Here is a 15,074-nt window from a genome sequence, read left to right as displayed (position 1 = left end):
GTCTCCTTACGTTCGACCGGACTGCTTTCACTCACATTCGCACTACGTGTGTCCCCCTTTGCTCTCATGGGCGTGAACTTCGGCCTCTCAAACTTGGAGCCAAATTCACCCTTTTGACCATCCTTAGCTCCGCGAGCCCGACGCGTCACAAACTCTTCGGCTAGCTCAGCGGCTCAAGCCACCGTACTAACGTCTGGCCTATCCAAGACCCAGTACCGCACGTTCTCAGGTAACCGACTATAAAACTGTTCTAGCCCGAAACACTGCAGAACTTTCTCGTGGTCACCAAACGCTTTCTCTTCTTTGAGCCACTCCTGCATGTTTGACATAAGCCTGTAGGCAAACTCTGTATACGACTCACTTTTGCCTTTCTCATTTTCCCAAAACTTCCGACGGAACGCCTCCGCTGACAGCCTGTACTTTTTTAGCAGACTCGACTTCACTTGGTCGAAATCCTCTGCCTCCTCTCTATTCAAGCGAGCGACTACATTGGCCGCCTCGTCGGGTAACAAAGTGAGCAAGCGCTGTGGCCACGTTTCCCGAGAGAACCCCTGCTTCTCGCACGTTCGCTCAAAGTTAACCAGGAACAAACCAATGTCCTCTCCAAGCTTAAACGGCCGCATTAGGTCAGTCATTTTGAACAATACTCGTTCTCCTGCACCGTGTGCCTGACTTCCATTACGAGCGCGTTCCATCTCTACCTCGAGACGCTTCATTTCCAAAGCGTGGTCACACTCTTCTTTTTCTTTCTGCTCTTTTCATTCGCGCTCATCTTTTTGCTCTTTAAGTTCGCGCTCCTGTTTCTCTTTCTGTTCTTTAAGTTCGCGCTCCTGTTTCTCTTTTTGCTCTTTAAGTTCGCGCTCCTGTCTTTTTGCCCTCTCCTCAATGGTCTCAAGGCATTCTGACAGCTCATCATCTTCAGCTTCTAACTCAAGAATAGCCCTCAGCAGTTCTGGTTTTCTGAGTTTGTCTGAGACATCCAGACCCAACTCTCTTGCAAGCTCCAGCAATTTCAGTTTGCGCAACGACTTCAAATCCATGGCTGCTCTGAATGCTGCTTTCTCTACTGCCTACTATTGTCTTGCCGCAAACTAACCCGGCAGCAACGACAACCACAATTACCAGCTCCGTTTCTGACACTAACAAAAGCCTGGCAAAACTCAGAAGAAGAAAGTCCCGCACTCACCAAACCTCGCAGCCAAGAATTCAGCGCAGTTGTTCCGCTGCAGGCAACCAGTCATCACACAGGGCTCGTTGCACTACTCCCGGATGGTCGTTGTGCTGCTCAGCATACAGTCAACCGCATATCTTCGCTGCTGGCTTCCGTTGTCGCGATCTCCCCGCTGACAATCAGTTGTTGTAATCGCACCACTGGCGCGAGTTGTTGCATCTGGGTCGCAAGCCCCAAGGGTAGCGTTGGCCTGGCGGCCTGGGGCACAACTGGAAGCATCCGAAGGTCCTGGCAAAGCATGAGTCGACTGCTAACAGAACAACTTGTTTATTCTAGCATCGCAAAGAGCGGCCGGTCAGGTCGACCGAAGTGGAGAGACGGGAGGGCGCGCTTCTTGATGGAAGAATTCGGAGCCTCTCTCTTGGCGTCCGGGGGGCAGCTGCTTTTATACTCTCGGAGTCGAGGGCAAGAAGGAAGGTCACGGGATGAGGCCACGTGACGGCGGGGCACGGACAAGCTGAGAGACATGTTGAGACGAGTGTAGTGACTCATCCGCCGGGCCGGCGCCGATCAGACCTCTTCGCTTCACATTTGGGGAGCTCCTCTCCCCGGCTGCCGCGCTTTGAAAAGCGTGGGCACCAACATGCACACACACGCACACACGAATACACGTGGCATCGAAACATGCCTGGATGCACTTGGCGGGGAGACGTCGCGGCAGCGCCGAACGGGCCAAAATGTCCACCGCTTTGAATGAAGCCCCGGCGTCCGTTGCATCCGCGCCGGCTATACCGCGCGTTGTAGGCGAAACGTAACACAGCCCATTGGGAGGGTTCACACGGAGATACAAAACGTGCCTGAGAACTATGGTTGAGTATCGCCCAAGCGGCAGACTGTGGAGAGACGGTAGCGGATGCACTGCACTGATCCAAACAAAATGCACCGATGCATACAAGTAACTTGAGTACGAGTAATGTACCTTTTCAACTACTTTTACACGTGAAAGGGACGTGAATGGATCAAAAAGTTCATTTACGTGCATTAGTGAAATAAAGCCCATAGACAATACATCTTGTATAGCACTTCACATTCATTTGGAATGCTTTCTTACAGAATACAGTGCACAGTAGTCTTCCATATGTACAGTTCCACGCGTACAGTAGTCTTCAAGTACTGTACACATAGGAGAATGCACTTCACATTTGATAAACACTCATGTTCAGACCTTCCCACTGACTGGTTCACAACACAAACTACTGAGCACTTTGTAGACTTTTAGGTGAAAACATGTTTTGGACATTTCAGTGATAAGTAATGCGAGTACGAGTAATGTACCCTTTCGCATACCTTTACAGTATACACTACAATTTCTGGCCCATTTTTATATTACGCCATACACTTATGAACATTCATGAAGCATTTTTGAAAAACAGAGGAAAAGCTATTTTTGACATATTCCTTGAACCAGTTTTGTGGGCAATGGTTCTGCCTGGCTCTGCCTTCTGAATATGACTGACGCTGAGTTGATGTCTTCAGCAAGGACACTGTGAGTGCCTCAGTAAGGAGCTATCTGGTTCCAGAGATGATCGCAGTAGCCTAATCTCACCAAGTAATGCAGAACACTGTGCATTAATGAATAGAGACACACTGTGCCCTCCAACAGTTGCATCACTCACAGCACTGAAGAGTGGCCGAAGGGGTGCCACTGACGGCACAGTGTGCATCTACAGAGACGAATGTGGGCAACACTTTCTAGACAACATTGTGAAATGAGTTTATGCCTTCATGAGTTCCTAACACCGTTCGTGATGCAAAAGTAGCCTCAGGAGGTGGCATCAGTGGAGCTCTCATGGCCATGTCTCATAGTGCCTTGCAGGTCGAGGAGGAGATGAAGTAGGACCTTCTGTATGCGAAGGTGCTTGTTAAGCTTGCCAGTATGTTGACACTAGCACGTGCAGGGTCTCAACCAGGGCAAGCTAAAGGCAATGTGGGGTTCGATCCCCAGCACTGGCAGGCAATGCGTTGGCGGGCTAGTTGGTGCGAATCCATGAATACTTTGTTTAGCGCAAAACGACACACACAAGAAAGACGACAGGACAAGGCGCTACTCTCAACTGAACATGAGCGATCCATACCAACAGGCACAGGTTCCCATTTGGCTCAGCATTGTAAAACATGCAAGTGCAAATCCATGCTTCGTGATACCACGATTTTGAAAAAGAGCCGTGACACCACCGCCCGAGAGTTATTGAAAGCGTTTTTCATTCAGTTATTGGGGTCACAGTGCATTAGTGTGCCTTCCTTAACCTTGTACAGCGCTGAATTTGGTTTTTTGGATTCTGTCGCATGAGTGCGCTCTTGGGATCGGATGTTGTTGGTGACTCCACCGCATGGTGCTCACTGCGCATGTTCCTCTGGTTTGAGCGGTCTATAAAGGAGTGACGCAATAAAATGATGTCAGTTGAGAGTAGCGCCTTGTCCTGTTGTCTTTCTTGTGTGTGTCGTTTTGCGCTAAACAAAGTATTCATGTATTACAGGCAGGCAACCACCAGCGATACAATCTGTGCAAGATATCCCCCTAACCTTGTGCTTGGTTCCTCTGGAGTGAAATGCTTCGAAAATTAGTACTTGAGCCCACCCTCCTTGTGTAAAGAAAAAGGGCCACAATGGACTTTACCACACAAGGTGCATTTCAGTCACTTGAGGACCGATGACCCATTGAGGGCGTCGAGGGTGGTGGCACATACGAGAGCTTCTAGGCAGCAAAGACTGTCAGCCATGACTGGATGCACTACTTGACTGCAGTGAACTGTACCCTTGTCTACATTAATTCAATGCGAGCTAGAAGCATGTCTGTGGAGCACTGCTTCGATTACCTAAAAATATGTGATCCACATCTTCTAGTTGATCTCTTGTGATGTGACAACTGCTCTTGCGAGATGGTTGATGTACTCGTGCGCTCAGAAACCTTCAGTTGTGCAACATCTAACATTAACAGTGTCAACAGCTCTACCAACAGGGCTAAAGCCATTGTTCAAAGGTGCAGCCTGATACAAAAGGGCTATAGAACACTGCACTCAAGAGGCACAAGAGAGCATGCAGGAGGAGTCATAGCATTCTGGAAGGCATGCATCAACCACTGTGTAGTCGAAGTGAAATGTGGCAGAGGGCACAAAGGACAGCAGGGAGGACAGCTTTGAAGCGTCAGCCAGCCATCGTGCAATCGAGTAGGACGTGGCAGCAGGCACAGTCAAGCAGCAGTGAGGACACCTGAGGAGCGTGCATCAGCCATCATGTAGTCGAGGCGAGACGTGGCAGCGGGCACAGCCAAGCAGTAGCAGTGAGGACACCTGAGGAGCGTGCACCAGCCATTGTGTAGTATGCAAGCTCACTGCAATGGCTCAATGCCAGAGAGCTCCAATTCCGACTCGCTGTTATCAATTCCCAGGTTGATGATCACCTCCATCTTGTCACTAAACCCACGCATCTCCCAGAAGTGTTTCGACGCCCTTCACGTGCTGCACAGCCTTGGCCCAGTTCTCTGGTGCGACTTTCTCCACTTCAGCCAGGAGAAGGTTGTGCACATACTTGGTCTTGAATGTGGTGTTCACCACTGCCACTCTATTCTTAATCTGTGCCCAAATGAGTTTTACGGGGTTAAACTCAAAGTGATATAAACTCAAAGTGGCTCCCTCGCCTGAAGACAACAAAGCCAGCACTTTCAGCAGCCACATCGACCCGGTACTTGATAAATTTAGTCTTAATGGTAACCACAGTGTCCAGAAGCTGCTTCTTGGTCATGGAGGCATGGGACGGGATCACCTTCGAGGCCACCCAGTCTTGGATCTCTGCCTTCCACCATGACAGCGACGGGATTTCCTCCACCTGCCTGGAGTGGTAGGAGGCATTGTCTGTGACAATGAAGCTTTGCAGTGGCAGCCTATCGACGACCGAACTGAACCAATCTCGAAACTGTTGCCATTTATTTTCTCGTAGTCACCCGTTTTCTTTCCCAGAAACACATCCTGTAAACAATGAACAGATCCATCCTCACTACCAACATGAGTAATGATCAGCTGCTGTCCTTTTCCCGGGGGCTGCTTGAGCCCTGTTGTTAAGCCATGCAAGTACACGCCGCGTCACAACTTGACTGTCTTATCAGCCTAGACCTTACTCACTGTGTGGCCAGCAGTGACCCAAGCTTCATCAAGATGGAATATCTTGCGCCCTTCTTCTCTGTACCGAGCAATCTCGTAAAGATACTTGTGGAGCACCACAACAAGTCTTCACGGTCGATGAGCAAGTAGTTCCTCCCACGTTTCTCGCTCTTGAAGCCCACGTCCAGGAAGAGGCGATAGATGGTCCACAGCTGAAGGTTCTGCAGATCATCTGGGCTCGCAGATGCTAATTCTGCAGCTATCTACTGCACGGTTGAGAAAAAAGTCATGAATGCAGTTTCTTAATGCAGTCAGTGTGAAGCTGTCGTAAGTATGTAGGCACCTCTTACAGCCTTCACCTCTGGGCCGCTTCTGTGGAGGCGTCCATAGTTTTTATTCCATGTTTTTGGCAGTGTGCCTGACATCAAGAACTTTGCGTAAGCTCATACCGGTTAGCTAACTCACCCGCTCACACATCTGCATGACTGCAACATTCAGTTGCTCTTTTTGTAGCTTCATGTACACATTCAGCAAGATTTGCAGAGCGCCACTGCAGAGGGCATTCCCACTGCTGTTTCTTTTGAACAACTGGCTCAGTGTCATCGGTGTAGCCTGGCACGCCTGAGGCGTACCTGATGACAGCGCAGTGAATGAAGGCGAGCTCGATGAAGCAGGAACGGCAGATACATAATTGTGCTCAGTGAGAAACGCTTCCACAGGAGAGACGTCCTTGTTGGAAACTGGAGTATGTCTAAGCCCAGATTCGTTTTGTGCAGAGAAATTTTTTTTAATATAACACAGTAAACGATAATAATAACAGGATATGAACCTTTATTGTAAAACGTAACTGTATTTGCAATCTTGTACAGAACTGTGACAAATTGTGGCTTTTGCTTCTTGTGAAGATGTGTGGTGCACGCCTGGTTTTTGCGCCGCAGGTGTTTTATTTCAGTTCAATAAAGAATTACGCTCTCACCATTGCACTATAATACACAGGTGAAAATACATAAAATATGTGATTATGGCTTTATTTTTGTGGTTACTGCCTAATTTAGATAACGGGGAAAGTTTGAAGTACGACATATTTGTAGCCTCGTGGAGGAACGAGGTGGTTATGAGGGCGTGGGCGGGGCTTCACTGCAGACTTAAGTCGTATCCGACTATAAGCTTGCCTCTCTTCTTCTTTTTTTTTTTCTGATACGACCATTCTACCATTCTGAATTGTAATTTCTCCAATATTGCATTTTGGACTTATTAATTATTATTTTGGACTATTGTACGCAAAATTATGCGAAACCAACTTGCCCACATCAAGCTTCTACAGCTAACGAAACTGACATGATGCATCCTACCGCAATGGCCAAACTTTGTTGGGAAAAAGAAATTCACAGCTCGTCATGTAAAAATTCACACAGAACACCTGCCAGCAGTTCAAACCTGCACTAGCCAATAGGAGCGCTTCCCATGTCAGCCTGGCAGCAGTAACAAATTGCGATGCTATGATTTTTTTTTAACTTCTTTTGCTGCTATTTCTGCATGGCAAAATAAGGCACTGTGGCTATCTGATGCTCAGTTTGCATTAGACAAGTTAATTAGAAGTTAATTAACTAAAATTAAATCACTGTTGCAACATAAAAAAATACCCATGACTAGTATGAACAACGCTCATCCATATACAGTGATTGGCATTCGCGCAAAGCCAGAAATTATTTTTTATTTCTTGACAACATTTAGTTGAAACAGCTGGTATACAGGCTTGACCATTTGAAATCCATGGTACAGAGCAAGAAATTAAGCAGAGGCAGTAAATATTTAGAGAAATAAAAAATGAAAACATTTAGCATGCTCATGGATTCTATACTGGACACTGTCAAATACTGCCCTATTGTAAAATTCTGCAAAGGAGCCATTTTGAGTGAATCAGAGAGGCTATGCAGCCCTTTAGGCCAATCAGAGCTGGGATGATGGCAAATTCAATAGTATGGCAGAATTTGACAGTGTCTAGAATAGCACCCCAGCTTGAGTATGAGAGGATATGAAAATAAAGGCACAGCCAGACAACATGATAACTACGCATCGGAAGCACATGCTCAGTTAGACCAAGTCAGTGTTTGTATCAGCTATGAACTTTTCCTGGCCATAATGAGATTTCAATCAATGAAAAGAAACTGCAGGCACGAAAGAAAATGGTAACTGTGGACTGAAAGCATATTAGCAACCTTGGGCAACACTTCCATCACACATGAGAACCAAGTGGCATGGAGTAATCAAAAACACTGGTAATCTGATCTTCAATGCAGAAAGGAAATCTTTGCACATATAAAGGTTACTCAAGGCTTTCCACCTAGACTGTTGTAATCTTATTACCAGAAGCGAGGTTTTGTTTAAAGTTATGAACAACAACCGCTCTGATCCTTGTTTATTGAACAGATTAGGAACCTTTCTGACCCTTCTTTAGAGCAAATTACTAAAACACACGGCAAATTTCACTAGCAATGCCAGAGCAATCTTATTCAACTTAATTTGTTTGATTTAATTGATTTCAGACTGCATGTTTCATTGTTATACTAGAACAGGTTTAGCTTGAATCTACCAATAAAACATCTGAAATGATCATGCCTTCTCAATAACCGAGCAAAGGAAAACTGTTCTGTTTCTACCCGTGGAATTCCCCAAGTGCGTTTCGTCCCAGATTGACACTTTGCCATCCGTGACCTTTCAAATTTTACTGTTTTCCTTATAAAAGAAACTCGAGAGCCAACTCACCCTGAATTTTCTCTAGCAGGGAGGCATCTGAAACCTCTGGTGGGAGACTGGCTATGCGTTCTCGAACAACAGCATCAGAGGAGGCTGTGTTCTCCAAGTCTGCCAATGCCTTGATCAGAACCCCTGGCTGTTGGACAAGGTAAACAAATAATAATAAATAAATAAAATAATAAAAATGGATGCAAAGAACCTTTTGTTGTGACTTATATACCAGTACAAATAAGCATAAAGATATGCACTTGCATTATTCATTTGTAAAATTCTAGAGTGCGAATTTTCACTTTGAATCACTCTCCAACTCGGCCAGCTCCTTATAGAATTTGTATAGGGATTTGTATAGGGAATTTGTATAGGGAATTTGTAACTGCACTGCCATTGCCAAAGATGCTGCAAACAAATTCTTGAGTGCTATGCACTGTCAAGACATGTAAAATATGTATTTTTTTCATAAAAGAATATATTCGTATGTTTCAAAAAATTGTACCAGAAATAACCGATATCAATGCTTCCACCTTTTTTGTCTATTTAAAAGAAACTATCACACGAGCTTTAGAACTATATCAGTTTAAAATCAGCAAAGGAGTGCATGCCGCTGATATGAAAAACGTGAAGGCCATGAAATGAACAAGTTGAGGACAAACACTTTAATGAAACTTTGTAATTCAAGAACCTTCTTTACATTTTTGTACCTATGCAATGGCAAGGGAAAAATCTCAATGACGCTGTCCTATGCTCCAACGTATTGCGCAGGAGCAGCTGCAAACAGTCATGTACTGTGCGTAATGGCACCAAAATTATCGACGCAACAGAGAGAACTTATAAAAAGCATTTCTGCAAAATATACATTAGAAATGCGAAGATAGAATGGAATATACAAATGGGAAGATACAGCCTCAAAAAGGGGAAGAAACTGTTACTGGAAATAAAGTTCACTGCATGTAAACACAGAAGCTCGCAACAAGATATTTAAATATATGTATAAGTCTCCAATAAATCTACGTATATAAACAAAAGTAACTGTCTATAATGCATCAAAGAAGGCAAATAAACATGTTGCGCAATCACAGATTCATAGATCACAGAATCCTAAGGTCCTTCCCCATCCCCCTCTTTTACTCTCCCCGATGCACCGCGCGCGCGACGAAAGGCGGTGCACTTTTTCCCCGCTTTTCTCCCTTGCGCACACCATCGTCGGCTCACCTATCGCCCCTCCACCCTCCCCCTACGCTTTCACTCGCACATACAGCATGCGGCGCGCGGCGACTATGTTACCGCCCTTGAAGTTTCATGAACAAGCGCAAAAAAAAATGTACTGCCCAAGATTACTGAAAATTTAATGATATTTCAGCTCCCCATACAATAAAACCCATAACAGAGATACAACGTATTTAAGTACGTTTCAGTACATGATGCAACCAGCGAGTGTACACCATCGGAAGCGTTTCATCTTGCCTATTCAGCGTTTGCGCCATGAGTTATGGGGTTTTACGTGCCAAAACCACTTTCTGATTATGAGGCACGCCGTGGTGGGGGACTCCGAAAATTTCGACCACCTGGGGTTCTTTAACGTGCACCTAAATCTAAGCACACGGGTGTTTCCGCATTTCGCCCCAATCGAAATGCGGCCACCGTGGCCGGGATTCGATCCCGCGACCTCGTGCTCAGCAGCCTAGCACCATAGCCACTGAGCAACCACGGCGGGTGTTTGCGCCGTGGTCTGTATGTGCAAGGATACTAGATGGTGGCGGGACGCAAGCGACTTTTCCTTGGCTAGGACACGTGCACTTGCCCAGTCAATATTGTGGCCTGTAGATTCCATATGTTCAGCAAGGGCGCTCGAGGCCACATGCCGTTTCTTCACGTCATACTCATGCTGTTTCACACGTTTCTTGAAATCGCCTGTATCGCCGATGTACTTGTAATCACAGTTCTTGCACGTTATGGCATAGATTACACTGGCAAAATTTTCCTGTAGAAATTCGTCTTTTATGTTTAATAAAAAGTTCGTGGGTCGGAGCATGCGCAATTTTGACGTCGTACCTGCACATGATATGAGCAATGGTCTGACTTGTTCCAGGCACATATATGGAATGGCAGCTCACTTCTTCGGAAACGACGTGGAACACTGTCTTTCTGAGAGTGACACTTTTTTCCTTACCGAAGACAAAAAGGACAGAAGGTAGCCACAGGTTCTTAAATCTTCACACATGGTCCCGATATGACACGTGCAGTCCTCCTGTCTTGCGCAAACGGTTTTTGCTTGCTGGAACAGTGTTGCAGGAACAGACCTTTTGTGTGAAAGCGGCTGTACCGAGTTAAAATGCAGGTACCGGCCTGTATGTGTGGGCTTCCTGTAGACGTTCAAAGAAAGGCCAGAGTCACCGCGCTTGACAATAACATCAAGAAATTGTAGACAAGCGTATGCTTCTTGCTCGACTGTTAAGACGAGCAGTGAAGGCAGCGAGAGCATCCTTGTGAATTATGCAGAAGCAATCATCCACATATCCTAGGAAAACCTTTGGAAAAGGGGTAAAAGATGCAAACGCCCGACGTTCGACGTCCTCCACGACCATATTCACAGCAGAAACTAATATAGATGCACCCATAGCCGTAACATCCGTTTGCAGGTAAAAATTCTGTTGGAAGACGAAGTATGCATTCTGCGAACAGAATCTAAAGAAACGGCACAGGTCTGAAACGTAAATCGGAGACCTATCGGGCCGCGACCCGTCAGCTTCGAGGGCAGCGGTGCAAACCTTTACAGGCAGTTTTACTGGAATACTTGTGAGTAATGACTTAACATCAAATGTAACCGCGACGTGCCGTGTCTCTTCAATAAAGTCGCCTGAATTGCGTACATGAGCAGCGCTTTTTCCAACGAGCGTTGAAATGATCCGGTGTAAGAAACCAGAAAGCTTGTACAGAGGTGAGCTAGTGTAGTCGACAATGGGCCGCATAGGAACATCTTGCTTGTGTACCTTTGGTAGGCCATAAAGAGCAGGAGCTAATTCGTTGTGACAAAGTAGTCAGCAATGGAGTGATTTGTGCTGGGGCAGGACCAAATGGAAGTCGTCAGCTAGAAGTTTTTGGAAGTCTATTTGTAGTTTTCCAGTGGGATCACGCGTCAGGCGAGTATAGGCATTTGCGTCACTAACCGGTGCCAGCATCTTTTTGGTGTAGTCACCACTATCAAGCAAAACTGTTGTTTCCTTTGTGAGCCGGAAGAATGACAATGTCGGATTGTGTCGAAGCCAATCGATAGCCTCATGTTCCTCTAGCAACAGCGCGGAGTTTGAAGAAGGGTTTTGAAGCCTAGAATGCACATTAATAACACGCGTGCGAGCTTCGTCACGTCTAGTGGCGTCGACTTGGCTTGCAGCCTTTGAAACAGCACAAATCAGCTACTCCGTATCTCGTGTGGGCCCTGTGCTAAAGCTTAGACTAAGGCTCGGGACCGATAGTTCCGCTTTGTCAGGCTTACAGGAAGAGAGATGTGGTACAGCCTCTCTTCATGAACTTCAGGACGTATCGCTTCAGGATGGTCGCAGCCTTTGGAGCTTGGCATGTTGCATGACGTCATTATTTCGTGTTATAAAGCTTGCTTGAAAGTTAGCGTGCAGCTGTATTGAAGCGAATTCGGCAGGGCACAGGAACTCTAGCCGGTGACGGACATAAAAGGCATCATTTTCCAGCATACGTAGGTTAACCTTGCACTCCTATATTCTTGCTTGTAGTAGAAGTCGTTCAGCCCTTGAAATCACGCCGTCTTCTCGCATTTATTCAGCATGTATTTCTCCGGCCAGACGTGTTGCCGTCAAACTTTCGATTTCAGCTCTTGGAGTTTACATGGAACATGATGGCGACAGCAGGAATGCACCTGAAGTGTCCATATAATTGGCTATCGCAATAGTATAATAAGAGTATCAGAGTCACGTGGCACATCACTTTCCGCAAAAGAAGAACTAACAAAATCGAACTTTCACCATGCGACAATTCGCTGCGCCGCAACGTCTTTCTTTCTTTCTGGGGCGGGCCACCCGAGTGAAAAAAAAAACACAATGGAAAGCTTGTTGGCCTAAATCGAATGCCTACTTTGGGCACCTAATGCGGCTACAGAAGGGATGTCGAAGAAAACGTGAGACGCTTGGTCCACAGAGAACCATACGCATACTGCTCGGTATCCTACACTGGCGAGACAAGACTTTCCGGAGAGGTTTCAATAACATCAAAGTTATGACCTCAAGCAGAGGCTTTGCAGTCTATTGTTTCTTTTCCTCGTCTGCTAGACAGGAAGCGTCCAAAGCTCTCGCAGGCCAAAATTCACTCAGCCAGAGAAAAACGAACGGGCACCAAAGTGCGCCGGGCGGTGGTCGGGGAAACACGAGAAAAATGCATGTGCTCTGGCTGGCTCCGGCAGCCCGTGAGTAGCGTGAACAAGAAAACTGAAGAGGCTGAATGTGTCTTCGCGAGTAAAAGTCAAAGCAGAAAAAATAAATAAGAACGTACTTATCTTTGCTGCCTTTACTGTTTAGACATCGATGCTTTGGCGCAGGTGAAAAACATGTTAACCCTTTGAGGGTCGATTTTTTTCGCCATATGCGACCACTGTGCTGCCCTGGCTGTGCCCAGCCTTTAACGCCTCTCCACCCATCACGAAAGAACAATGGCAGGAATCTCTCAAGAGCAGCGATCTTCACATTCAACTCCAGGCTGTCCAGAGGGCCCACGACATTGCGGCGGGACTTGATCTCCCGGTCCCATCGTGGGCGGAGCCACCGACTTGATCTTCTGGAGCCTTCGGTTTTGGCTCCCCAAGATCTCAGTCCCTCAAGACTCAAATAAAGTTCTTGTCATGTCATGTCATATGCGACCGCCCACGGTCGATATTTTTTATTGCAGATTCCGATTCTTCTTAGAGATTTATTTCGAAAAAAAATTACCATAATTTTTCTAGGGTGACCGTAAAGTGAGAAAAAAATATTTTGCATTAGTATATATGCACTCTTCATTCATCAATAACAACAATAAAAAAGGAAATAAACTTATCAGAATTAAAGATTTGATGCATTTTTATGCACATAGTTCAAGGCTTTGAAAATCCGCACACGAGAATATTTCGCAAGCCTCAAATGTTCCTGCTCTTACACTAATACGTAAGTCCATAGCGTAATCGAACTGCATACGCGTGCACACTCAAGAAAACTGTTTGGTTGTGTGCCCATCAAAAAAAGCAACACGTGTGACAAACTTCCGCTAATCTTCATCTTATCCCCAACCAGCTAGGGCAATTACTTTTTGCAAGTCTTAAAAAAAAAGAAAAACGGAAACGCATGCACGGCGGCATCCTTCCTATGCGCACCCCTGTGAGCACTAAACGAGCGAGAAACAAGCGATCGCCCTTAGAGCGATTAGGAACGAGATAGCCATCAGTTTCGCAAGCGCAAAAAGCCGAAACCGCCCGTGAAACGAAATCCAAACGGCCACCCGCGCGCGCGCATACCAATGCGTGAGCAGTGGTATATAGACACGCGGGAGCAAACTAGCGCTAAAACAAACCATGCAACGAAAACCGAGAGAGGGAGGCGCGCGAAAAAAATTCCCTGTATCCCCACATAGTGGCAGCACATGACAGAAAAGAAAAAGTTAGGTAATTGGCACGCTTTTTAAACGCACAGACGGCGCCGTAAATATACGGCATCGACCATTTTCGGACTTGTTCGCGGCGCCGTATATTTAAGTCATTGACCGTCAAAGGGTTAATATTCTCCTCTGTGGCATGACGGCGCAAATGAACCACCACAACACTTCGTCTCATAGGACCTCGCTGCGTGCTTTGCCAACCTGTATGATAGTGTGTTGATTTGGCTTGTCTCGTTGTATGGTGCAATGTACGACTTCATCAAAGTCAATTAACCTGTGTTATCAAATGTTTAAAAGAACATTAAACCCACAAAGTTCGGGAATCTAAAATCTAAAGCCTGACTTTGGAAAGGTCAGTGCACCTTATGCGTCAAAAGTTTATGAGAACTTTATGCCCACAAGGTTTCGGAAGTAAAATCCATGAGCTCCATAGATTCTGCGGCCTCCGCGAGATCCCACGAGCCCGCTCGCTATCAAAACGCCTTTGAAGCTTTGTGCTCCGATAGGGCTCCTTGCGTTATGTGATTGCAGGTGCATGGCAGTTTATTTAGGATAGGATAGGAATAAACTTTATTTGTCAAACAGTTGTTGATGTTGGTGCCCGGGGCTAGGCTGCCAGGGGTCCATCGCCCGAGGAAGATCTTTCAAGATCCTCGGCAATGGCCCTGGCCCGCTGGACGGCCCACTCCTGGTCTTCGGGCCAGTTTATTTATTTATTTATTTATTTATTTATTTATTTATTTATTTATTTATTTATTTACAATACCTTACAGGGCCCAGAGGCCATTGAGTAAGGGGGACGAACAAGGATATTATAAGAAATGCAAAATATACAGGTCAAAAAAAAGGGAAAGGAAAAGCATTGCACAGGGCTAGTACTAAAAAGCAGCAACAAACATAAGAGCAAAGTACAAAAAATATTTGAAATGTACAAATACAGCACAAATGTCTGACACATGACAAGAAAAAAAAATTTGCCATGAAATCCAGCGCGCGTTCGTAATGTTCACGCTGAAATGACTTTTCGAGCATAAAAAGGTCATTCTAGTCAAAATCAAGAATGATTTCCGGCACATGAGTTGTTTTGGTCGGCGGTACATGACGGCACGAAATAATTTCGGGGGGGGGGGGGTCTGAAGCCCCATAAGACCCCCCCCCCCTGGTTACGCCCTTGCTAGAGCACAAACTTGTCAAATGCCTTCATAATGAAGCCCTTGGGACCTCCAAAACCCTTCATCATAAAGGTCACTTGGTTCTGAACATCACGCATGACAAAAGAAAATGTTTATTCAGCATTAATTCAAGAGATGCTCAGTGAATTAAGTGGCTAATTTTCTTCC

At 45.9% G+C, this 15,074-nt stretch overlaps 1 protein-coding gene across 1 annotated transcript in view; it reads right to left on the bottom strand.

Moving 5' to 3' along the window:
- Nucleotides 1-15,074, bottom strand: part of LOC135921946 (regulation of nuclear pre-mRNA domain-containing protein 1B) — a 53,914-nt gene that overhangs the window by 17,974 nt on the left and 20,866 nt on the right. The window contains exon 5 of the mRNA XM_065456372.2: nt 8,095-8,221. Coding sequence (XP_065312444.1) covers nt 8,095-8,221 — 127 coding nt within the window. The remainder of the gene's footprint in view (nt 1-8,094; nt 8,222-15,074) is intronic.

The sequence above is a fragment of the Dermacentor albipictus genome, chromosome 1 (assembly GCF_038994185.2).
Source record: "Dermacentor albipictus isolate Rhodes 1998 colony chromosome 1, USDA_Dalb.pri_finalv2, whole genome shotgun sequence".
NCBI lineage: Eukaryota > Metazoa > Arthropoda > Arachnida > Ixodida > Ixodidae > Dermacentor > Dermacentor albipictus.
The sequence above is the reverse complement of the archived record's forward strand: the minus strand, read 5'-3'. Positions and strand labels throughout refer to the sequence as shown.